The 25,867-nt window shown below is 49.0% G+C and overlaps 2 protein-coding genes across 2 annotated transcripts in view; one reads left to right on the forward strand and one right to left on the reverse strand.

Annotated features, from left to right (window-relative positions):
• Positions 1-915: 915 nt before the first annotated feature.
• ELOF1 (elongation factor 1) lies at positions 916-14,091 on the forward strand. Its single transcript, XM_066593642.1, has 4 exons — positions 916-1,012; positions 5,064-5,188; positions 6,766-6,836; positions 11,241-14,091. Exons 2-4 carry the CDS (start codon positions 5,073-5,075, stop codon positions 11,303-11,305), a joined length of 252 nt encoding a protein of 83 aa, XP_066449739.1. The 5' UTR covers positions 916-1,012; positions 5,064-5,072; the 3' UTR covers positions 11,306-14,091.
• A 3,918-nt stretch (positions 14,092-18,009) lies between these two features.
• CNN1 (calponin 1) overlaps positions 18,010-25,867 on the reverse strand; it is an 85,783-nt gene continuing 77,925 nt past the window's right edge. The window contains exons 6-7 of the mRNA XM_066593643.1: positions 20,042-20,188; positions 18,010-19,429 (exon numbers count right to left, since the gene is read on the reverse strand). Of these exons, the coding sequence (XP_066449740.1) occupies positions 19,181-19,429; positions 20,042-20,188 (396 nt within the window). The 3' untranslated portion in view covers positions 18,010-19,180. The remainder of the gene's footprint in view (positions 19,430-20,041; positions 20,189-25,867) is intronic.

Here is a 25,867-nt window from a genome sequence, read left to right on the forward strand (position 1 = left end):
CGACCGAATGCGTTTTTATGTTCGCCCATACGTGCCGTAAAATCGCATGAATGAAGAATTGCTGCGATCGAGTCCCGATCTTGATTAGCGGTTTTCATGCCAATCACACGGGCGGCTGCTGCGTACCGGCAAGAAAATATGCTAATGCGATGGAACCCATCGACCGCTGTAAAAGCTTTGGAAGGACTAATAGCGCTTAAATAGCAGCGTCTTCTCTTCCCAGCGTTGGGCGCAGGTAACTCCCTCCAACCCCTTTTTTTCTGCTGCCATAGAAGTCTACGGGATCATGCTGCATATTTTGGCAAAAGTCCTATCTTGTGACGCGGCGTATAAAATCGGTGCCATTTTTTACAGCGCAATTTTTTTTACACGCCCTGAAATCGCTCACCTGAATCAATATATTGGAATCCAATGTTTCGGATGGTCGCGATTTTTGGGCAATTTTTTACGCAGCTAAATACCGTTATATATATATATATATATACACACACACGGTCGTGTGAATACGGCGCAACTGTAGGTTTTGGTGCAGATTTTCCGGACTGATTCTGTTATTTTCCCATCCCCACGTCAGCAGTGCAGATTGTGGGGCGTATTCCCAACACTGGGTGAAAGCTCCCTTGTGATTCTGCAGATGAGCTGCCACATTTCCACTCTAGCTCGGGCCTGACCTCATGCTCTAGGCCTCCTTAGCAACGAGTCGCGCTTAACAACGACGCATACCCTTGACGTCATCTCCTTCCAATCAGCGGAGACGTCTCTCTGCCTCTCCACCAATCACAAACTGCGTTCTATAACGATGAGTGACGCGACCTTGGATTCAATGGGACGTTACCGCTTGGCTGTCCAATGGGAAACTAGAGGAGGCGGGACAACTTGTGTTGTGAACTAGCTGATTGGCTGCTGACCGGAAATAGGAAGTGTAGCTAGAAGGGGGGTGATTTCCGTCCACTCTCATTGCTGATCGGCGCCGGGAGGGAGGAGACACGAAGTATCAGGCGGGAATTCGGAGGTGATTATCATGTCATTATGATGTGTGCTGCGGCTCCCCGGGGATCTGGTTATGAGGTGCTGGGGGGCAGTGCGCCAGTGGTGTGTGGCAGCCTCCACCCCCATCCCTCCTGTGTATACATGTATCCCGGCATGCTGGACTGCTGGCGCAGTTTATTCCCCCCCCCCCCAAAAAAAAAAAATCTGTAATTTTCTTCCCCAAAATGTCGTTAAAAATACAACTTTTCTCCCAAACATGCGGTCCCCGCTCTGCCGCTGCCATGATGGAGCGATCGGAGGGTCGTGCAGTGATGTGGCGGTGTGTAAACATTGGGTCATGTGACCAGCCTCATGGGCTGTAATGGGGCGGTGGATATATGCCTGTCCGAATAGTCCGTCCCAACCCCATGTGGTGAACCCGCTGGGGGCGGCAGTATTGGCAGCGTATGACGGGCACCAGGGTATGGGAGGCAGTGGACACGGCCCCGTAGATCTGGCGCCCGCTTAGTGTCTCCGCCACGTGATGTTTTCTCGCACTTCTCCTGATTTTCGTACGCACAGTCCGCGCTGTCTGGGCTTTAAACCTGCGCCATTCTAAGGCTCCGGTGCCGGTTGCAGCGGCCGCTCTCACGGAGGTGGTCAGTGCGTGTTTTTTACTGACAGAATACCGTTAACGAACAGACAAATTACATTAGTGAATTCAGACGTGTTCGTGTTTTTCTACGTGGACCGTGGCGGCGCATCCCAAAAACTGATGCAGGCCCTATTCTGGTCCGCAATCACAGATCATAAATGGCCATTAGATGCATCAGCGTCCGTGTTTAACTTTTTGCGCCCTCTGTTATCTGGGGGTTGTGACAGCGGGCATCATGGGGGCCGCCTTTCGTTTTTTTGGATGCGCTAAAGATTTTAACATAAAAAAAAATCGAGTGAAAGTGTGTTTATTTTTTTTTTTTTTGTTTGTTTTTTTTACTGTCTAAAATTGCCCCCGCCCCGGTGACCGGACCCTCGAAGACTTAAGAAAAAGGAGAGGGGGAAAAAAAGCTTAAACTTAATAAAACTGGATTCCTGCTCAGCCGCTCGCTGCCTTCCAATGCCCAGGGAAGCCTGTGAGTGGTTACCTGTACAATGTGTGCCACGTGACCACCTGCCGCCTCTCCCGGGTTTAATGCAGCAGCCATCGGGGTCAGCGGTGCTCAAATAACACAAGTGGGTCTTTGCAGACGGGGAGGGGGGGGGGGGGGTGGAGCTTCAGACACAAAACACGGAAATATTAGGAAGCCCCCGTTTATAAGGTTGTGTCATGCAGTCGTGGGGCGCGGAGCACACTGATATTTAGATGCGACTCCTGGGCCTGACTATAGGGGGGAGGGGAGGATCCTCCTTTAGTTGCCAAGTCCCTCCGCCGTCCTCCGTAGCCCGCCTCCGGTGATGTCATAAGTAGATGCGCAGAACGTCTGGATGGAAACCCCAATTTAATTTTGCAGACCTTTTTCCAAAGAGGCGTTCCAATAGGGAAGATACGGCCGCCATATTTTGCATCATGAACTTAGCTACCAGGGGACACCAAGCATATGTGAGCTGATTGGCTTGGCAGGTTCCGGGGTCCCACAGCGACGGGTGTCCGTGATGTACTGGTGTGTCTGGAGGGGCAGGGAGACGATGGGATCTCCTTACAAAGGGCTTTCATGGTCCCAAAAGGTGCAAATGGGATCAAAGCGCCCCCTGGTGCAGGTGTGAAAGGCAGCGGGTGAATATTGATGCGCTCTTCTTGGCACTCTTAGACTCTCACCTACTTTTATCCTTAGGAGCTAAGCTTATGGGCTGACAGTAGGCTGACCCATCTGGAAGGGTTATACTTGCCTCCCCCGGGGGCAGCGCTGGCCGCCGCCCCTGAATGCGTTAGGCAGCAATGCTAACTTAGTAGCCAGTCCGTCCTAATTTTATAATGGGCGGACTACTTAGAGCGCCGCTCAATACACTAAGTGATGGCATTCAGCGCTGCCATCGGGGAACGATGGGGAAGTATACAACTTGCATCACCGGACTCAGCGGGTCACCTACTCCGAGTCCATGGGCTAAAAGTAGGTGACCACGTCTCTTTAACCCCTGAGGGTCACAGCCCTGCTCTCTCCCACCCATTTTTGTTTTTTCCCAATGACCCTGGGGGTCCCTTCCATCTCCACCATTCTAGGATTCTAATGTACTGAAAAACTTTAAAAAAAGTTCTGAATGGCGTGAAATGAAAAAGATACAAGATTCCGCCATTTTTCGGTGTGTCTCGTTTCTACGGCGTACACGCTGCACCAAAAATGACCTGATAACTATATTTTTTGGTCAGTACAATTACTAAGGTACATTTATATACAGCAGGTGTTTGCCGGGTTTTTATTTATTTTTTGCTGTGCTACTTAAATTTTTTTTTACAAAGGTTTAGGCCTCATGTCCACGGGGAAAATCAGATCCGCTGCAGATTCTCCATGTAGAATCTGCAGCGGGTCCCTCCTGCCCCGCGGACATGAGCGCTGAAAATAGCAATTTAAAAGCATTTACCTTTCCGTAGCGGACGGCGAAGATCAGCTGTTCCTCACGGCCGGATCTTCATTTTCGGCCGGCGGATGAATTCCTGACGCCGGCGGCACATCGCCGGCACGTCGTCGACGTGCCGCGCGCATGCGCCGGGCACATCCGCCGAGCCGAAGCAAGGGAGATGCAGCCGTGAGGAAGAGCAGAGCTTCGCGGCCCGCTGCGGGTGAGTAAATGCTTTAAATTCCTATTTTAGGTCTCCCGCGGATCCGGACGGCTTCCATAGGCTTCAATAGAAGCCCGCGGGAGCCGTCCCTGCGGGAGACCTGCACGAAAATGGAGCATGGTCCAGATTTTTTCATGCTCCATTTTTTTAAAATCACTTTTATTGACGATCCGCGGGTATTTATGGACCCGCGGGTGGTCAATGCATCCCTATGGGGTGCGGATCCGCGCGCGGGAGATCCGCTGCGGATTTTAAATGTCATTTTGCCCGTGGACATGAGCCCTTATTCTTAAATTTCTGCCGCCATCTTCTGACGGCCATCAATGTTTTATTTTTCCATTGGTGTAGTTGTGCAGGGCTCATTTTTTTGGGGCGTCTTCTGATGGTCTATTGGTACCAGTATAACTTTTTATTACATTTTTTTTTCTTGGAGACAGGGTGACCGAAAAGGCGCAATTCTGGCGTTCTTTATTTTCTTCTGACGTTTACCGTGCGGGGTAAATAATGTATTACTTTGATAGATCAGACTTTTACGGACGCAGCGATACCAAATATATATTATTATTTAGATTCTTTTATTATAAATATGACAGGTTTTTGTTTTATCATTTTTTTTAATTTTTTTTTAATTTTGTTGTTTTTTTTAAAGTCCCTATAGGGGACAAGAACTTGTGATGCAGTATGATGTAATGCCATCGCGGGTTGTCATGCAGTCGTCTTGGCAGCCGCAGGCGGTAGCATTACATCATACCGCAGTCTGATAGACACTCTGCAATGGCAGCCCCGGGGCTTTCAGAAGGCCCCTGGCTGCCATGACAACCACACGGCAACCTATGATCTTATCGTAGGTTCTGTATGTGACCCCTGAACATCAGTTGGGCCATTTAAATGCCACTAACAGAATTTGTGGCATTTAAAGAGTTAACAACTTTGATGAGCGGCACGGCTTATCGGAGCTGTTGTGGGTGGGTGTTGGATGAAACAGCCGGCACCCGCATTGTATGGAGCGGGTTTGACCCGCTATCCCCCTTCATTCACACTCCGAACCTGCAGGATATAACTGTACAGAGTTAAACCTCTGCCTGAATCCAATGTGAATGTGGGCTGACAAACAGTGGGTTCGGCCCCGTATCATGTAGCCGAATACGTTTCCTCTCCACTCTTCCTGGTTCTACTTCTTGAGCTGCAGCGCCGTTCCTCCTATTTTTGCATTTGTACTGATAGACCAGAAAGGTGGCAGATACCAGCGAGAATAGCTGACACACCATGATGGGTGACAATCTACCAGGATTATTTCATCACCTCTTCTGTTTTTTTGTAGTTGTTGAAGATGGGACGCAGAAAGTCAAAGAGAAAGCCTCCACCCAAGAAGAAGATGACGGGGAATCTGGACACCCAGTTCACGTGTCCCTTCTGTAACCACGAGAAATCCTGCGACGTAAAGATGTAAGATGTGCTAGGGGGCGCTCTATGTCAGGGCCTCGTTCTGTGGAGTCACATGATCCCTCCCAGCCTGTTAGGATCCAGTGATGTGCTCCATAGGAGTTGCCAAGTGCCTCACATGAACTTCTCCAGCTTCTGACTGGCTGAGAGGGGACATGTGATACTGAACAGTCACCGTTACTGATTCTACTTTAACCCCTAATACACTTATATACTTTGTTAATTATTCCCATTACAGCAAGGTATGTATCAACAGGATAGGAGATAACTTGCTGATTGGTAGGGGTCTGACTGCTGGGACCCCCACGAACCTGAGATGACAGCCCCGGCACATCCAAAGTGCAGACAGCAGAGGCTGTAGGTGCTCACCTCCTCTCCATTCACTTCAATGGGAAAGCTAGAGATCACCAAGATCAATCACTACATTATCTCTGGTGGTCCCCTTGAAGTGAATGAGGCAGAGGTGTGCATGCATGGCTTCCACTGCCCAAGCTTTGGGACATGCTATGGCTTAAATTTAGGGAATTATGGGGGGTTCCAGTGGTCAAACCCACACTAAACAGTGAGTTCGTGCAGGATACAGAGATTGGGGGTCCATTTGGCCCCCAAGTAAATGGAGCAGAGGTTGTGCAGGCACACCATTCACTTCAGCAATCTCCGGCGCTGTCATTGATTAGAATGGAGCAGTGACGTGTCTGTGTGACCTCAGGGACCAACTGGACCTCCGTTCCTGGCATCTGTGGTGGTCTCAGCAGTTTGACCCTGATCAATCATGAAGTTATTCCCTATCTTGTGGATATGATATAACTTGGCACAACTCCTACAAGGGGCTTTATTCTACAGCGCTGTGTTTACAGTTTAGGACCCCAAGTATTGTCCTCCCGGCTCATACATTACACGGGGGGGATGCCAGTACATGCTAGGTGTAAAATAAAGTTGGAAAACTGTAATCTTTGTAAGAGGATTAAACGACCAAGAAACAAGATCTGGTGTAGAATGTGACACTGAAATGATAGAAAACAATCAACACAAAACTAAAAAAATCATTTATTAACACTTTGTGAGAACAGACAAGTTCAGCCTTCGTGGCCGCCAGCCTCGTCCCCTCGCAGGGGAGCCTCCGATGCAACACTGTAACCTTAAATAGACTAGCATTGGCAATAGTTGTTGTGGTGTGTAAGATATTAGGGGCTGTAAAGGCAGCTGTCCGCGGCCATAATAGTTGAAACCTGCTTGTTAACCTCTATGGACGGACATCCGCCTGGAAGTGATAGAAGACTATGAATCAGATCCGTCTGGGAATCCTACAATTAGTAACAGGATAACGATCGCCTGATAGACTGAGGGGCCAAATGGGAAATGTCCATCAAATATCGTGTTAAGTTACTGTAAAACTGATTTGTGAACTTCTGGGCACATCCAGCAAATATGTAGGTGATCTCCCAGAGTATGAGGACCTGAGAAGTAGTGTGATCCCCAGCCGCTTCGCCTCAATGCACTTGAACGACTAGTTGTCTGCTTTTAAAGGTGCCTCAGTTCTTATCAAACGAGTCACTTTCTGCATCTGTTTGTTCCCACAGGGACAGAGCCCGGAACACGGGGGTCATCTCCTGCACCGTGTGTCTCGAGGAGTTCCAGACCCCCATAACATGTATCCTTTCCTAGAAGCCAGTGCGGCGTACATCGCATTGTTCCTCCGGGACCGCAGGACGTTGGGTCACTCGTCCCCTTTGTGGATATAGCCGCGCCCCAGGGTACGTGTCAGAGAGGAAGGTGTTAATAATGTGCTGGGCGTATTCCAGCAAAGCAAACGAGATAAGAGGTGATCTGAGGATAATCCTGATTAATAAGACTGCATCCCTGAAGGAGCTTTACTACTTTCATGGCCGCTCCGCCTGTTCTACTAATCTGCATCCTATCCCTGACAGCGTCGCTGTATCCGTGTTATATGCGTTATCCGGAATATTACGGGCTGTCTGTATCCTGTGTACAGGACATAGAAGACCTCCAAGGGCCGCTATCACACTGGCGATAAAAATCACACAAAATTATGAATCCCATGCTTTTCAATGGTTTCTGTCACATTTGTGATGTTTTTACTCATTCGAGGTTGCGTAAAAAAAAAACCCTGCGGCTTGCCTTATCTTTCTGCGTTTTGCCCCCCCCCCCCCCCCCCTCTTCCTGCTGTGTTTCCCTATGGAATGTAATTTTTATCGCATCACAAAGTACGAACTTGAGATCTTCATGCGATGTGATGCGTTTTAACATTAGAAGGTCCTGTTGTCTTTCTCACGAAAAAACGTGAGAAAATCGCAAGCGGCAGCGCTGTTTTTGCGAGAAAAGGCAGCACTGACGCGCAAAAGTCATGGGAAAAAAGACAAATTTTCCCGTGACTATCGTGACCTCCCGTGTGAAAACTAACTTTAGGGTGCTTTTAGATGGAACAATTAACATTCCAAAAACTGTTCAAACCAATGAGAGCGACCGATAATCCTTCAGCTGAAACGCGAATCAACAAATTCTCATTTTAACCCCGAACCAGAAGTTCCCGATTCCCAACGATGAGCTGCCTGTCTAAACTGGAGCCAGCGATGACGTCACCGTTCATTGGTGTAAAAGAGCTATTGGGGTACTTTTAGGCCGGGCGACTGGATCAGCGTTGGGGGGTGATGGGCTGAACTGGAGGGACGGAGGGCATTTTATGGCCTAACGTACCGTGTTTGTTAAAATTGTATCCGGTCTGCACAATTTAGTGTAGGTTAAGCACATCAATAGCGCAAATCTCTCCTGTCTTGATAGTTTGTTACATTGTGTCAGCCCGAAGTCCTGATTGCTCACCTCACAGAGGATTATGTGGGCTGCATACAATTGTAACAAACCCCCTGATCTGTGAGCTTTATTGAGATTCCACAGATGTAATCAAGAATATTTAGCATTCACTGATCGCCAGCAGAGTACATTAGATACTTGTAAATCATTGGACTAAGGGCAATTTACATGAAACTGGAAAATCCCTTTAAGAGCATTTCTGTATAGGGGGGGGGGGGGGGGGGGAGGGAGGCTGCCTTCAACCACTTGAGGATTTCCGATAGAGGTTGTCTGGTTACTTTATGAAAATTGAATGTCAGGGGTGCAGATGGCCTAAAATTACAAATAAAATGGTACTTACACCTTATTGGCCCCAGTTCTCCCAGTCTGTGCTGACAGCGAACATCAGGTGACTGCTGCCTACCAATCGGGCCACAGCATCACTGTTTGAAACTCCTGGCATCATGGCACCCAGGATTTGAGTAGTGACTCTGTGGCTTGTGATTGGCAGGCAGTGGTCACCTGCCTTTCACTGTCAGTAGAGCCCCAGGTGAACAGCAAGGCTGGATCACAGAGGATGGGCACCTACGGCTTGATTTGATATCCTTGGCCATCTGTGTCTGGTTACTTTTTCAAAATTAAGCGGTCAGACAACCCCTTTGGGGACCCTTCACACGGGACAGAATAGGCCACACGACCCACCGCAAGCCGCAGTAAAATCTGCATCACAAGCCACCGGCTATCCTAAGATTTTGATGCAGAATTGAAAATGGCTTAAAACCTGCCTGCAATTCTGCATCAAAATCCGTTTTGGATTTGCTGCGTCCTGCGGGGTAATTCCGCCCCGTGTGAAAGGTCCCTTAAAAGGATTGTGCCAAGATATACAACCCCTCGTTGAATGAGGGGGCTGGTGCAGACAAGTCCTGTTTTCTACACCTAACAGGAACAGACGTTGTGGCTTCCAGGGTCTGCAGTAGCATCGGAGCCCCCAGAGGTAAAACAGATTTTTCCTATTTCACAATTCTCGCCTTTCTGTTCGCAGTTTACACTACAGTTAATTAGCGCCATTTATGCAGTTCAGTATGCCACTTGCTGCTACAGTCCCGGTACGGAGGCTGCTGGGTCTTACTAGACATGGAGTTGCTCTACATTATATGTTAGTTCCGGGAGGTTTACCGCCTCCTAATATGTCAGCCTCCAGTTACAGGGCAAATCTACAGTGAGAAATGACATGTTTTATGAAGCTCCTGCACCCGGTCATTAGTGGGTAAAGTGGCGTGGGTCTTAAACTAGTTAGACAGGAGCTACAGCCTTTATTATGTAAGAGGCCGCCATAACCGAGTACAGAGCAGGCAGATGTATCCCATGGTGTCTGTCTACGGAGTGATGCACGGCAGCCTGGCACATTGCCGCTGGCGGTCTGTAGGTGACTGGCCAGTTTACACTGCTCACAAATATTTTGGGAGCCGTTAAGCATCAGAAGTAGAACCGTAGGCTGCTCCGACTTCAGGGATACTAGTGTGTCCTGTTACACCAGCATTTCTGTCTTCACTGCGAAGTGCAGAGGGAGCCGGGCCGGCACCAAGACGTGTCAGTTCGACCACTAGGAGGAGTCATGGTGTCGGACACAATTGGTGTTTTAGGGGGGAGAAATGCTACCATGTGACAGCTTAAGGTGGGGTTCACGTGGGGTGGATTTGCTGCGAACCCTTCGCTATGAAAATCCGCAGTATTTACAGCAGCAGCAAAGAGGATGAGCTTTTTAAATGTCAGCCGCAAGCTGCAGAAATAATCTGCACAAAACCCTGCGGAATTAAATACCACAGCATGTCCATTGTATCGCGGCATTCATCTCTTCTCAATAAGGGGGTGAATTCCGCACAGAAATTTGCGATAAAACCCGTACCCAGTGGTACAGGCTAGTAGACAGGCTTTATGGGACTGATCTGCAGTAGAATGCCCACTGCGGACAACCCGCTGGTAATCACCCCGCGGGCACCCAGCCTAAGGGTATGCCCACCTCCCTATTTCTCTTCTGCATTGTTCCGTGGGTGTTTCCTACTAATGATTGCAATCTCAGCCAAACATGAGTCTATGTGTGTATGTATAATATCACGCATGCACGCATACATACTCGGTGCCATTAGGTGCCACCCTCCACCCCTTCACCCTTGTACAATGATTTACAGCCTGCTGGCATTTGACTGCCCTGCAGCGTTCCTTCCGCTCCTGGCTGTTCAGTCATGTCTGCCCAGAACCGTTCCCTCGCCCTTCTCCACCAAGAGGCGAAGCAACAACTAACAGGATTACGTACGCATCTATATAATTAGGTGGAACTGTAAAAGAGCATTTTGCAAGGAGGATAAGAACTGGCATGCCCCCCATGATGAAGTGTGTGCGGGGTCTGAAGGGTAGACGGTTACCACTAAATCTCAGCTGCAGCAAATAAAGTGGCGTATTCCATCGTTATCTCTGCTAATTAACATGGCCAGACACTGTCCTATAGGCAGGCGGAGAAGGGGGCTGCCATGCATCCTCAGCCAGGTGTGCTGCTGCCACCCCGGCCCCCTGCTGTAGAGAATAATCACCAGCAAATGAGCAAGCGCCAGCCACCGCTCCGGATCACAGCAGTGGCCGGATACCATGGCAACCACGTGTCAACAGCAGGATGGAAGGATTAGAAGATCTTGAGAAGTAGATTGGTAAGAGTCTTATTACACAAGAACATTAAAGAATACCTGAACTTTCAGAAAACTTTTGACATGTCATATAAACCTGCCAAATGTATTGATCAGCGGGGTTCCCGTTACTGAGACCCCTGCTGATCGATAGAATGAGGGGGCTGCGGCACTCACCTGAGCGCTGCGCCCCCTAAATGGTGTTCACTCATTTTTGGCTGCTTTCGGCAGCTGAAGATGGCTTCATAGAGATGTATAGGAAGCATCCTGCAGCCCCCTCAATCTAGCAATCAGCGGGGGTCTCGGCAGCGGGACCCCCACTGATCAGTACTTATGAAAGTTCAGGTATTCCTTAGGTATGAATAGGGTTAACGAGATGGGAATGATGCTGTTGGCGAATGTTCAGGGGGCGGGATTTACATGTGGAAGAGGTAATGATGGGGATCACTGAGATCCGATGTGCCGTTTGTGATCTTGGATCGGTATATGTGCCCCTCTGTACTGTTAGCCCCTTGCGGGGTCTTCCTGCTCCTATGTTCTCCCAGTGTGCCCTTAACTCTTCTCCCCAGATCTGTCAGAGCCGGTGGATGTTTATAGCGACTGGATCGATGCTTGTGAAGCCGCCAACCAGTAGCATCGCGAGAGGAGGGCGATCTCAGCAATCCCTACTAGATGCCCTCTGTATATTGGCCTGCATTTCTCACCTGACTTCCTGAGGACACATTCAGAGCGACCTCTAGTGGTGGCAGCAGGGCGATGCAATCAAGACTTCACTACGAATATATGCGGACCCTCGGCTGCTAGTGGCGGATCCTCGTGGGGGGGGTTAGATCAGCGAATTATAAGGGTGCTTTAGGTTTAATCCCTAATTCCCTCCTAGTGTTATTTATGTGCCCCTCTGGACACCCGGCAGCTGTTCGCTTCTTGGGGTCCACGAGAAAACTACATTTCTGACTTTCAGCTCTCACAATGAGGCTACATCCACACGAGCATGAATCTTGCGCAAGTTCTGTGGGTTGCAAGACGCATAAAACACGTGCAAATATAAACTCCATCCTTCTGAATGCAGTCCTATCCGTTAGCGATGCTGCGAGGGAAAAAATCGCTGCATGTCCTGTTTTTTTTCCACGTCCCGCGGAACGCATCGCCCAGTTTTCATTGGGACAGTCGAACATGCCATACGATCAATGGGAAACCCTTGCAGATCCTCCGCTGCAACAAGCGCCAGAAAAGCGCAATTTCACAGAAGTGACGGGAGACGTTTTTGTATGAAAATTGCTTTGCATCCGCGGGTGAAACGCACATTGACGAGCCTGAAATTGGACTGGGTTGGCCCGATATCGCGCTCGCCTGTGTGAAGGTAGCCAGGGACAAATGCTTTTAAGGCTAATTTGACATGGGCGAGTGCCATATCCGGTGGTGAAGCTCTGCCCAATATCGCGCTTGTGATCGTCTCGCAGTGCTTCAGGGAAGTAGCGATCCTCCGGCGCGGCTGTTTTCAATGGAAGCCTCGTATCACATTCACGTGCACCCAGCTCGCCGTGCGATGCTTTCCCCAGCACCATTGAAAACAATGGGCGATGCCAGGGAACGCCCAAGGATGGGCCATGCCACCATTTTCTCCTGCACTGCGATGTGGAAACAAATGGCGCATGTTTATGACCCCCGTTCAAAATAATGGGGTTCATATTCGCGCTTCTCGCAACGCACAAACCTCACGCAATTTTCTCGGCCGTGTGAAAATGTCATAGGAATAGTTATGAAGCTGTAGCAGTTGGGGGGCTTGTTATGTAACCTGCCACATGCTTTGCTGCTCTGATCTTGCATCACATCATGTCTTCTACTCCATTTACAACAAGAGCTGCAGCCAGATTTCTATTGGTTCTCAGGAACCTCAAATCTCAGTGCTATGCGGAGTATATTCTGCTGCGGTGCATTAGGGTCGATGTAGTGTTTACATCACAGCGTACACCCAACTATGCTACAGCTGCTGTTATGAATTGGCCAAAGTAGTTCTAAATGCAGCTGTGGGTGTGACTGGAGTAGATGCCATGTGACCTCTCGCTGCTATACGGTGCAAATTCTGCTGTTTAAACGGTACATCTGCAGTGGCCCACGGTACCTTTCTCAGTGCACACAAGAGCATGCTACAGCTATTTATGGATGGGCCAGTATAGTCCTAAATGCAGCTCTGGGTGTGACTGAAGTAGATGTCAAATCTCTCAGCCATATAGTCCATTGTAGAAGATGTAGTATTTACACCATACCTCCCTTGGGGCACACAAAAGCATGCTGCATTCTATAGAGTGCTTCTGGATGCAGCTCTTGATGTGACCGCAGTCATTGTCATGTCACATCTCGTTGCTAGACAGCAGAAAGTCTGCTGTGGCAACACTACATCTGCAATGCGCCACAATACCTTTCTCAGTAGACACCAAAGCATGCTACAGATATTCTGCTCTGGGTGTGACTGGAGTAGCTAGGAAATCAATCCCACTGCGGTACAGTCCATAATGGGAGGTGACGCATTGCAATCGATGTCGTGTTTACACAGTACCTCCCTTGGAGCACACTGCATTATAGGACCTGCTTCTGAATGCAGCTCTGGGTGTGACTGGAGTAAATGTCATGTAACACAAGATGAGAAAAACAAAGTATTTGGAAATGTAATAAAAATAGTGTCCAACTTGAATCTCAATCCACCCACCATCCAGACTGTTCCAAGGCTCTATGTGATTGATTCTCCCTCATATGGACCACGTACCCCCCCCCCCCCCATGTGACAATGAGCTGCAGTGACTTCCCTATAAGACATGTATGTAGAGGTGTCCTAGTGAATTTAGGTGATAATCTAGTTTAGCTCCATAACCTAAAGTGTTTATTCTCTGGGACGCCCACATACAGAGGTTGAGGGGTGTCCTAGACCTTCAGGTTGTTCGCATTGTCCATAAATGAATATGAAGCTCTCGTTGTGTTCCAGGGTGACTCCACGCACATCGGACGTCCCAGCGTCGCCTTCCTGGCGTGGCAAATGCAGTTGTCACAGCCGCTCCACCATTACAGGGAAGTGTTTCTGATGGGGAGTCTAGTGTGATGTGTAGTAACCTGGTTCTACCACAAGATGGCGCCGTCATATGCACAGTATACCTATTCATGATGAGAATAGGAAACGAACAGTTTAATGAGAAGGCCGCCGCCATACTGTGTACCTACGATTTTATTTTTCTATTGTTTATACCATATCGCCCCTGAGCTGAAGTGTTTTGTGTCACCAGACTAGAAACTATGGTTTGTTTTTCTAATTTTATTTTGTAGATAACTAATACAATGGATGTGACCCACAGAGCCGCCACCTGCTACCACTTTGATGTAAAAGTGACTTATTTTGGTTTTTAATAAAACAAGACTGTGCGGTATGAAGCAAGTTTGAGGTGTTTTATAAAGTGGCGCGGGGGGGTCTGATCTGGACGGGGATCTTCTTAGCCACGTTCAGGTTCTTTCCTTTACAGATGACGTATAGAAACCCCTCACATACATGTATGGATCACCAGGTGCCGCCGGGGATGTAGCTGCCACCACCTATCGAGCCGCTAAGTCTGGCCCTAGACGAGGAACAGTGTGGCTCAAGCAGGGCCGGCGCTCACTGGATAGCCGAATGTTTGCACTGGTTTTGATATGTGTTGCACCATTTGTCTACATTGCCTGTTCATAGTGAATGAAGGCGGCCAGAGGAGATCTCCGTTGCGCTCCGCTTCCATTCGTTGCATGACTTGCTCCTGTATGAACGCATCAGACCAGTAGGAACTTCTGCACCCAACAGTCGCCCCTTGTAAAGTGCCCTTAGAATGATCCCTGCATGATCAGCCGATCACAAACCGTCCCCCTACTTGGAATCGCCAGCGACCAGCTGTTATCTTTGGGTAAAAACGTGGCGACAAATGATCATTTGTTCGCTTCTTGTTTTTTGTCGCTACCTTTTATACAGGCATGAAAATCATCATGTGACCAAATGATCGCCTTTTCCACTGAACGGCTGGCTTCACAAACTCCTCCCAGGCGGGGGCAGGCTAATGATGGACTGAACAAAAATACGGATGATTATCTGCGTGTTTCAGGACGTCGTTTGGAAGCGAACGTCTCATTTTCTCTTTCCGATGATGAATTGCTCCGCACAGGTGGAATACAGCAAGAATGTTCTGATTCACTGCCAGCAAGCAGAGATCTTGAGAGGGACAGTGTGTGCTGGGATGAAAGGGATTTGCACCTAGTGGTTCGTATCCAGTTCGCTTGTAGCTATACCCTTGTATCCCCTTCAGGGACCTCACACAGGACGGAGCACGCTGGTGGATATTGTCCATTACAGCTCCTGATTAGAAATCCACAAGAGGTGAAGCCTGCAGTTGTAGTGGAACACTCTAAGGCTGGGTTCACACAGGGCGGATTTGCCGCGGTTTTTCCGTTGCGGTTTTGCCGCAGAAGAACTGCTTCTGTGGCAAAACCGCTTCAAGGGTTAATTTGGGCTTGCAGATTTTTCTGCGGATTTTCATGCGGAAAAATCCGCAAGCGGCTTTTTCCGCAGCGCTTTTTTACACTTTGCCGCGGATTTGGTGCGGTTTTGGCTGCATCCATAGAGGTCTATGGACAAAAAAGCGTTGCAGAAAAGACGGTAGAATGAACATGCTGCATCTTTTAAAACTGCGACGCAGTTGCATTTCCGCCCTGCAGCTGTGCGGAAAAAATCCGTCCTGTGAGAACAGCTTTTGGCAAATCTCATTTGTGCTGCATTGCACTGCAAACGCAGCGGTTTTGCCGCAGTGCGGATATGCAACGGCAATCCGCGGCAAAACCGCGGCAAATCCGCCCTGTGTGAACCCAGCCCAAAACTAAAAGGCATTGTGAATGTCCCCCGGAGGTGTTATATGGAGTCTAGGGGGGCGTACGGTAAAGCATATATAGAATAGGTCATAAATAGTGAAATGTAGTCTGAGAATGTACAAATGATATATCCAGAAGACCGATGCGATACCGGGAGCCGGTCTGTACTTTATTCTTAAAATTTAGTACATAAATGCTAAAATAAAGAATTCTGAATTAAAGTACCTCTTTGCACACATTACCGCTAAGAAAGCAAAAGATCATCTTGGTAGCCCAAGGAAATAAAGTAAGGCCGTTAAACCACCCAGTGCATAAAGTGGCTGGAGGGCGCGTCACACGGAGCTGAGATACTGTAGGTTTCCCATAGTGGGGAATTCCAGGACAAAATCTGTGGCATTTCTGCAAAAGAAAGTCAAAATCTGCATTTTGACCAGAAATTGGCTGCGTATGTGCAGCTGCTCTGAGCAGCCACAGCGCCCCCCTCACCTCAGAAGTGGCATCACCTGACCAGCAGCGATCACTAGAGGCCGCCCGGTGAAGGGGTGCACTGACAGCACCAAGACTTTTGAGGTGAGGGGGAGGACCACTGTGGTTACTGAAATCATCTGTGGATGTGCAGACAATTTCTTGTCACAATCTGCACCAATGAGAAATGCTGCTGAATCTTCCACTGCGGACAATTCGCAGCATTGTGTGAATGGAGCCAGACTGTGTCTATTGGTTTAAAACTGAAACACTGGTTGTTAAGGGCTAAGTGGTTAATTCACTTCTAGCTCTCTTGGTGCAGGGAGTAAACAGCTCCGTCCATTGCGCAGTGGTCCAGGTTGGTACTGCAGGCTGATTTCTATTGAAGTGAATGGGACAATGTACTGTGGCACGGTACAAAGCTGATTGCTTCCTGCACCAATAGGACTAGAAGTGGGACCCCTTTAAAGCGACCCTCCGGGCCTGGGCAAAGAAAGATGGCCGCACCGCTGCTCTGACTACCGGATACAGAATGCAGCATTATTAGTTTTAAGACGCTACATGCTGCTCTGAGTAACCAGTGTTGTCCATTTAGAGCAGCATCCAGTGTCTTAGACTACCACCACCCAGTGTACAGCAAGTAGTCAGAGAAGCCATGTGGCCATCCTTGGTTGTCCAGGGGGGAGGGAACTTTAAAGATGTTTTCTAGGACTTGATATTGAACTTCTCTATAGGATAGACCACCAGTGTCCCCTCAGTGGGGATCTAACTCCAGGCTCCCACCAGTCAGCTGACAAACGGGCCGCTGCAGTATCAGTTACATCAGCTGCCTAGTGGGGGCTTTCTTGCAGTTGAAACACCCCCCCCAATCTGACAGGGGTCAGCAATGGTCAAGGTGTTCTAAAACCATTGATTAACTGTCCTGACCCTTCTGGTATTTGTGGCCCTTGTGATAATGTCCGGGGGCCTACTTGTCACTGAGGATCACATTGGTTGGATGGTGCAGTCAGGTGACGTTACGGCTTTGTTGGACTAATGGATACTGATGGCGGAGATAGCTAAGTATATTGCACTGCTTCCCTTTGTGTAACCTCGGTGGTCTCCAGCGGCTGCCCTCCAGGACTACAACTCCCAGCAGCTCTCGAAGACTTCAGTGGCCTGAGCTGCACCACCAGATGGGCAAGAAAGCAGCCGTGTTCTAATCCCGGACAAGCCCCTTAATTTTGTATAGGCAGCGAGGACAGTTCTATAAGTCAAGCAGTCGTTGGAGAGCCAGGGACCCTGGAGGTCCCTTCCAGAGTTGGAAGGGACCTCCAGGGTCATCGGGTCCAGCCCTCTGCTCAGTGCAGGATCACTAAATCGTCCCAGACCGATGTCTGCCCAGCCTCTGTTTGAACACTTCCATTGAAGGAGAACTCACCACCTCCCGTGGTAACCTGTTACACTCATTGATCACCCTCTCTGTCTAATATCTAATTTGTGTCTCCTCCCTTTCAGTTTCATCCCATTGCTTCTAGTCTTTCCTTGTACAAATGAGAATAGGGCTGATCCCTGACTTCCGTTTTTTAGCATTCTTATGGTCTCCTGCCTTTTGCGCGTACTCAGAAGTAAAACTGGCTGCAAAAACGGAAAGGAAAAACATGAAAACGGCTTGCTTTCTGATTTTTCAGTCTCCCATTGACTGAAAAAGTGAAATGTTTTCCTTCCGTTTTTGCTTCTCCCACAATGGAACAACCAGACTGAAAACAAACCCGCTAGTGTGAACTGGCCCTGCGCCATCAGTCTATGCGTGGACAGAGCCGAGGAGCATGATGGGAAATCTCTTAGAACCGGACTGCCTCGTTCTTGAAGCATTGGGAATATACACTGTGTCGCTGCCCATCGAATTGGGTTTAACCCCTTCTTTCCTGCTTGGTTGCTGATGAATCGGCATAAACCCCCCCCCCCAGGTTCTCCTTGGCATCGCGGCGCCCAGAAATAAAGCACACGGAGCCCATGTAGAAATATAGATCTAGAAATATATTTGCAGTCTGTTGTTGAACAGAGGTGAGGTGTTGTTTACTGCGGTGAGGAGGGGGAGCGAGGGACATGCACAAAACATAGCCAGGCAAGTTGTTCCTTCCACCGTAGTCTGCAGAGCATTGCATCCATCTCGGTGGATGACGCAGCACCTATTAAACCTCTCACCTGCCAGAACATTATTCTAGAACCGTCCCTCTCTTCGGAGACCTCATCCATTCATAGCTCTCTCATCCGTAAAACTAGGGAAGCTGCAGAGCATCGCTGCCCTGACGTCACCTACTCCGATTCCCTTCTGCCCACCTCCGCAGCGATGCTCTGCAGACTAGAGAAGCACTTGGCACAGGAGAAGAATTGTCATGCGTAGCTTATATGTCCCCACACCAGTGTCCCTCTACGCTGGGCGATCTGGAAAGGACAGGGTTAAGTAATATATTAATGAGCCCAATTATAGATTTACCTTTCTGTGGGGTGCGGTAATTTTTTTTAACTCTATCATTTCCAGAGCACACAGCTTAGAAGGGATAATACCCCACATGCAGGAGTGCAGTTTGTCTGCCGGTAAAGTAATACAATAGTTTACGCCCCCTGCTGACTATAAAATGTAAGGAGTGTGAACTTGTGAGTGAAGAAAAGCGTAAAAGCGGGCAGGGTGCAATATTCTGCACATATGCCGAGACAGGAGAAGCAATGCTCTGCAGACGTCCACCTGAACACAATAAAAAAAAAGGAAATGTGACGCTCATTGTCAGTCTCTTGTAAAGTGTTGTCAGGCACAGAGGGAATGGGTTTATTTCTTTCCTGCCAAAGCAGCGGGCATAGGCTGGCACAGAATGGGAAGCTTTTTACCCCTTTTCTGCCAGGAGAGCAGAAAGTGGGTAGGATGAACATCATTCTCTGCCAGAACAGCAGGTATGGGACAGGCAGCATCTAATTGCCAGAAGGCAGGCTGGCACAGAGCGGGCATCATCTATTTCTTCCTTTGCAAGAGCAAACACGGATAGTGGGTAGCATTTAACCCCCTTTGCCAGAGCAACTAGCACACACTGGCATAGAATGGGCAGCATGAACACCGTTCTCTGCCACAGTAGCAGGCACACAGTGGCACAGAAGAGGGTGGTGTACGGGTTATTTTTGGGAATGGACGGTGTTACTCGGAGTTGTAATACTGATGGCTGTTACTGTAGCTCCCATCTTCATCCGAAAACAGGAGCATGTTGGGATCTCCGCAGTACTTGGAGTCGTACACCTGGCGTGGGAGACCGTACACAGTCATGCCTTGCTGAGATGCCCCCTTGTTTGTCCCCATTTGCAAGGGTATGGTCTGGGTGTCACAATGCTCCATGCCAAGCTTCTGCTCGAAAATCTGGCGCTTGGTGCCTGGAGCCGTCATGCCAGCCTGAGGGGAAAGGGAATATGTGTTAGTCCTGTATTCTTTTACCATCCAAGCCAGTAGTGGTTAATTCCATAAGTGCGAGTCACAAAGTACCTCGTGCCTCAAGTGATGTCATTGCTTCCTAGTGACAACTGACATTGGGCCTCTATAATAATCCGCAATCTGCTTGCTGTGAGGAACACTACTTCCACATATTAATTAAGGCTAATAACGCCGCCCTATAAACCATACCAGAAAAAGTGCCATCAAGTAACAATACTGTAAGCAGAGTGCTTAACTTCACTGCTGTAAAATAAAATGATAGAATTCGGCCCACATAAACCACCACCAGGGGGAGCTCACTGCATACATATATAGTATAGTTATGCAGCGCCCATTAAAATCAATGGGAGCAATACAGCAGTGTGCTCCCTCTAGTGGTGACTGCCAGCAGTCTTTTGGGAAAATGAGCATGTTCTCCCTCGAATGTGGGGCACTCTCCACCTCCCCTATTTCAGGGGTCTCATGGACGCTCTAGGAGCATAATTTAACCCTGTAAATGGCTGATGTCTACTGGATTACCGATTAGACCAGTGCTGAGAGTACTAGTGTATCCTGAGGAAGATATGTACTCACTTGGGATGCCCCCTTGTTGGTGCCCATTTGTAAGCTGATGGTAGCTTGGTCCAGCGGCTGCTCAGTGCCCAGTTTGGGGTCATACAGATGTCTACGGGTGCCATAGGATGTCATCCCTTTTTGGCTGGCAAACTTGTTGGTTCCCATCTGCAAAAAAAGCAAACGTGTCACTGAAATGTTCTGCTTGAACGAGCGAGAACCACTTTGTACATCTTAGGGTTCCTTCACATCCATGTTGGAGGTTCCATTTGGGGCTAGTGTTGCAGATTCCGTTAAATTACCCGAAACAAATAGCATAGCATGCAGGTAACTGAAGCCTGATGGACCCTATTATAGTCAACGTGGCCCGTCGAGCACTGTTGGGGTCCGACATATGACAGATCCGGCACCGCTGTTCATTTCTTTGTTCTGCTCTTAAAACAGAGAAGAACAATGAAACATTTGAGGTAAATGCAGATGAGATCCAGCTCTTATCTCTATAGTATCCTTGTAGAACTGGCCTGAAAGTGCTGGACTTTCCTTAATCTGTTATTACTCTGCTGCCACCCTGTGGTGAATGTGGGGATCTGACAATGTCAATTTATTATGGGGTCTACCCAAAATGTATGACACAATATCATCACATAATTTCCTGCAAATGTATCAGCAGACACAAAATAAACAGCCTTTATATGATCCACTAGAAGAAGTTGCTGTTCTCCTGTATAACCCGTCCTGCAGTTCCATCTCAGGCAGATCTGTAGATGATGAGAGTTGTGGTGACTAGATGGACGGTCTTGTCACCGGAGGCCCTATAAGTGGTTCCACCCTCGGCCTATAAGAGGCTCTTGGATGCTCCTTGTGTGTAGTGACCTCTTCTTCCACTTGTGTAGAGCTTGTTGGCCACTAGACGCCTCTACGACGCAGAGAAGAGATTTCACCCCGTTACCAGAGTCTGAGAGGGGCGCATTATTGGGATGCGAGAAGCTGGATGGTCGTATCAATGAATTGTCCCCCACAGGCCATTCTGACCAGACTGTTAGGAGGTGTTGGGACCAGTGGATGTGTGAGGGCACACAAGGTGACCAGGCTCAGGACGCCCCCTACAGACCACCAGTAGAGAGGAGCGTCTGACCAGCCTGTTAGGAGGTGATGGGACCAGTGGATGTGTGAGGGCACACAAGGTGACCGGGCTCAGGACGCCCCCGACAGACCACCAGTAGAGAGGAGCATCTGACCAGACTGTTAGGGGGTGTTGGGACCAGTGGATGTGTGAGGGCACACAAGGTGACCGGGCTCAGGACGCCCCCTACAGACCACCAGTAGAGAGGAGCGTCTGACCAGCCTGTTAGGAGGTGTTGGGACCAGTGGATGTGTGAGGGCACACAAGGTGACCGGGCTCAGGACGCCCCCTACAGACCACCAGTAGAGAGGAGCGTCTGACCAGCCTGTTAGGAGGTGTTGGGACCAGTGGATGTGTGAGGGCACACAAGGTGATCGGGCTCAGGACGCCCCCTACAGACCACCAGTAGAGAGGAGCGTCTGACCGGACTGTTAGGAGGTGTTAGAGCCAGTGGATGTGTGAGGGCACACAAGGTAACCGGGCTCAGGACGCCCCCTACAGACCACCAGTAGAGAGGAGAGTCTGACCAGACTGTTAGGAGGTGTTGGGACCAGTGGATGTGTGAGGGCACACAAGGTGACTGGGCTCAGGACGCCCCCTACAGACCACCACTAGAGAGGAGTGTCTGATTGTCTGACAAGCACCAGCAGCTCCAACGATGTCCGTGAGAATGCTCCGGATAACTCTTTTCCGCACACACAAGGGGGTCACAGGAATGTCCCCACAACATTGTCGCACTTCCGTGGCCGCCTGGATACCGGGTTTATAATACTAATATCTTTATTTATATAGCACCAACATATTTCGCAGCGGTTACAAAACAGGAGAACAGATACAAAAACCACTGTTACATGAAGTGATCGATTGATGGAAACAGTAGGGGTGAGGGTACTGATAAGGGAGTGAAAAGTGTCAAAGAGCCGTTTAGGGTTGTGGGATAGTGAGGAGACGAGAGAGGTGAAATAGACTTGTTTGGCATGGTGGAGGGCGAGGTTGTAGGTTCTGAGCATGAATTTGTAGTGGAGGAAGTCTGTGGACGTTTGTGACTTTCTCCACAGCCGTTCAGCACTTCTAGAGCACCGCCGGATGAAGCGCGTTTGAGGCGTGAGCCAGGGTTGGCGCGTTCTACATCGGATGGCTCGGGTCCTGGGGGGGGCGCCGCTTCATCCAAAGCATGTTTGAGAGCGGTGTTGTAATGTGCGGCAGCCAGGTTGGGACAGGAGAGGAGAGAGTTAGGGGACAGAGAAAACTGTAGGGTCTCAGCAAAGTTTTGGGTGCAAACAGCCTGAAGGTTCAGTGGATAGGAGGGTCTGGGGAGATACTAGGGAGCTTAACAGAGAAAGAGAGGAGGTTATGGTCCGAGAGCGGGAGAGGGGAGTTAGTAAAGTGGGAAGCACAGCAGAGACGGAAGAAGACCAGATCAAGAGTATTGCCATCTCTGTGAGTGGGAGAGGCTGTGAGTTGTGAGAGACCAAGGGAGGAGGTGAGCGAAAGAAGCTGAGAGGTAGATGGGGAGATGCCTAGAATTAGGGTTGGGATTTTGCAGGATAGGAAGTGAGGGAGCCAAGCGGCAAAGTGATCCATAAACAGGCAGGGAGGGCCCTGGGGGTGGTAGATCATTGCTACTCACATGGACAGCGGGTGGAAAAGTTGTAGGGCATGTACCTCAAACGATGGCAAGGTGAGTGAAGGTACTGGGGGGGGGGATAACCTGGTAGGTACATTTCGGAGAGAGAAAATCACCTACTCCTCCGCCACGCCTATCTTCCAGTCTTGGGGTATGGGAGAACTGCAGGCCGTTATAAGGCAAGAAGGCAATGCAGCAGGGAAGACCGTGTCAGACTGCTGCATCCACGTTTCTGTGAGAGCTAGCAGGTTTAGAGATTTAACCTTGAAAAAGTCGTGGATAGGGGGGAGTTTGTTGCATGCTGACTGGCAGTTCAAGAGCACATTTAAAGTTGAGAGGGGAGGGTATGCATGGGCTAGTAGTTGGGCTAGTAGGGTATCTCAGTGAAGCAAGGTAGGGGATAATAGTTAGGAGCAATAGAGGGTGGACCAGGATTGGGAGAATTATCCCCTGCTTCTACCGTAGTAGTGGCAGGATATCGAGGGTGAGCAGGTGGTTAGGAGATTTATGAGGGCGGCTGTTATATTTCTTAGTGGCATTAGGGGGTTTGAGACTTAGTAAGAAAGTAAAGAGTGCATGTGAACTGTGCATAGGTGAGGATAGGAGAAAGGGGCTGATGTGAGTAGATTGCACGAGAGGTGGCTTTTGGAAATGGGTTCTAAAGCTAACAGCAAAGATGAGGATAGAGGTCTACCTGTCTCCTGCCCTGTCGAACTGCCATGTATAACTGCGTAAAAAACTATTACCAATAAACATGTATGGGATCATCTGGGACACCAACTTTGACAGCCTACGAGGTTGTACGATCGAGAGGCTCATTTGAAGCAAATGTGAATCGATATGCCGTAGGATATCATATGGAACCTGTATACCTCCATGTCCACCAATATCATTTCTGGTATCCAAGCTACAGGCAGTACAACAGGGAACTAGAGCCTCATGCCCACCCGTATCACATCTTGTATCCAAGTTAAAGGGGGTACAACAGGGTACTAGAGCCTCATGCCCATCCATATCACATCTTGTATTGACACTAAAGACGGTACAACAGGGTACTAGAGCCTCCATGCCCGTCCGTATCACATCTCGTATCCAAACTAGAGCCTCCATTCCTACCTGTATCACATCTTGTATCCAAGCTAGAGGCAGTACAACAGGGTACTAGAGCCTTCATGCCCCCCATATCACATCTTGTATCCAAGCTAGATGCAGTACAACAGGGTACTAGAGCCTCCATGCCCACCTGTATCACATCTTGTATCCAAGCTAGAGGCGGTGCAACAGGGTATTGGAGCCTCCATGCCCCCCGTATCACATCTTGTATCCAAGCTAGTGGCAGTACAACAGGGTACTAGAGCCTTCATGCCCCCCCCACCCCCGTATCACATCTTGTATCCAAGCTAGAGGTGGTACAACAGGGTACTAGAGCCTCCATGCCCACCTGTATCACATCTTGTATCCAAGCTAGAGGCGGTACAACAGGGTACTAGAGCCTCCATGCCGGCCCGTATCACATCTTGTATCCAAGCTAGCGGCAGTACAACAGGGTACTAGAGCCTTCATGCCCCCCCCCCCCCATATCACATCTTGTATCCAAGCTAGAGGTGGTACAACAGGGTACTAGAGCCTCCATGCCCGCCAGTATCACATCTAGTATCCAAGCTAGAGGCGGTACAACAGGGTACTAGAGCCTCCCTACAAGGGGTCAGTCCTCCACAATAAATTATGCTTTCGCTCTGATATTGTAATCACTTACTTATATCGGTGTTACAATCACAGAGAAAGTTTATTCCATCTGACAACTTATAGGGGAGGGGGAGTTGGTCTGACAATGAGTGTATATAGAATGTATATAAGACATTTGCATTGGTGATGATGATTATCCGTTCAGTCGCATCCGACCTTCGGTCACTCTATGGGTCAATGTTTTCCACGTGTTTCTGTCTTTCACCGCTTCTTTCAGTTCAGTGATTGACAAGATTGTATCTCACCATCTTGTTCTTTGTCGCCCTGATCTTCTCTTCCCACTGACCTTGACAAGGATCAGTCCTGTTTCCAGTGAGTTAGTGCGCATCACGTGGCCAAAAAATGAGAGCCGCTGTTTGATGATTTAGCCCTCTAGTGATATTTTCGGTTTGACGCGATCTAACACTACCTTGTTCATTGTCATGGCAGTCCAAGGTATCCGTAGCATTCTCCTCCAGCACCAGAGTTCAAACGCATCCGTTTTCCTTCTGTCTGTTTTCCTGAGCGTCCATCTTTCCCAACCATATATCGTTATGGGAAAGGCGATTGCATTGGCCCGTCTGGTTTTTGTTGCGATGCTAATGTCCTTGCTTTTCCAGATCTTTTCCATTCCTTGCATTGCATTCCTACCAAGTGTAATCCGTCTCTTGATCTCAGGTCCAGATTGCCCGTTGCGATCAATTTTAGATCCAAGGAAGATGAAATCTTGGACCGACTCGTCAACTTCGTTGTTGATGTTTATGATCCCTGTCCCTTTACCTACCGCGGTCATGACTTTAGTCGTCTTGCTGTTGAGGTACAGTCCCATGGGTTCGCTTTCCTTCTGCACTCGTTGGATCAGGTATTCCAGGTCCTTTTCACCTTCTGCCAGCAGGGTGGTGTCATCTGCATATCGGAGGTTGTTGACATTTCTGCCACCGATTTTGACTCTGATTTCTGATTGGTCCAGATTGCATCGCCTCCTGATCGTTTCTGTGCACAGATTGAAAAGGACTGGTGATAGAATGCAGCCGTGCCGGACGCCATTCTCGATTCCAAACCAATCCGTGTTTCCATAAGCCTTCCTGACTGCTACTTCTTGGTTGTTGTAAAGCGACCTTATAAGCTGTTCAGTATGTTCTGGGACGCCCCTTTACATCAGACACTTCCAAAGGTTGTCATGTTCGACACAGTCACATGCCTTGCTGCAGCTGATGAAACACATGCACACGTCCTTTTGATACTCCCGGGTCTTCTCCATGATCCAGCGCAAGTTCACAATTTGGTCTCTAGTGCCACATCATTTGCAGAAGCCAGCTTGAACGTCCGGCAGTTCCCGTTCAACAATCGTCGCAATGTGTTTTTGTATGAT

The sequence above is a fragment of the Eleutherodactylus coqui genome, chromosome 2 (genome assembly GCF_035609145.1).
Source record: "Eleutherodactylus coqui strain aEleCoq1 chromosome 2, aEleCoq1.hap1, whole genome shotgun sequence".
Taxonomy (NCBI): domain Eukaryota; kingdom Metazoa; phylum Chordata; class Amphibia; order Anura; family Eleutherodactylidae; genus Eleutherodactylus; species Eleutherodactylus coqui.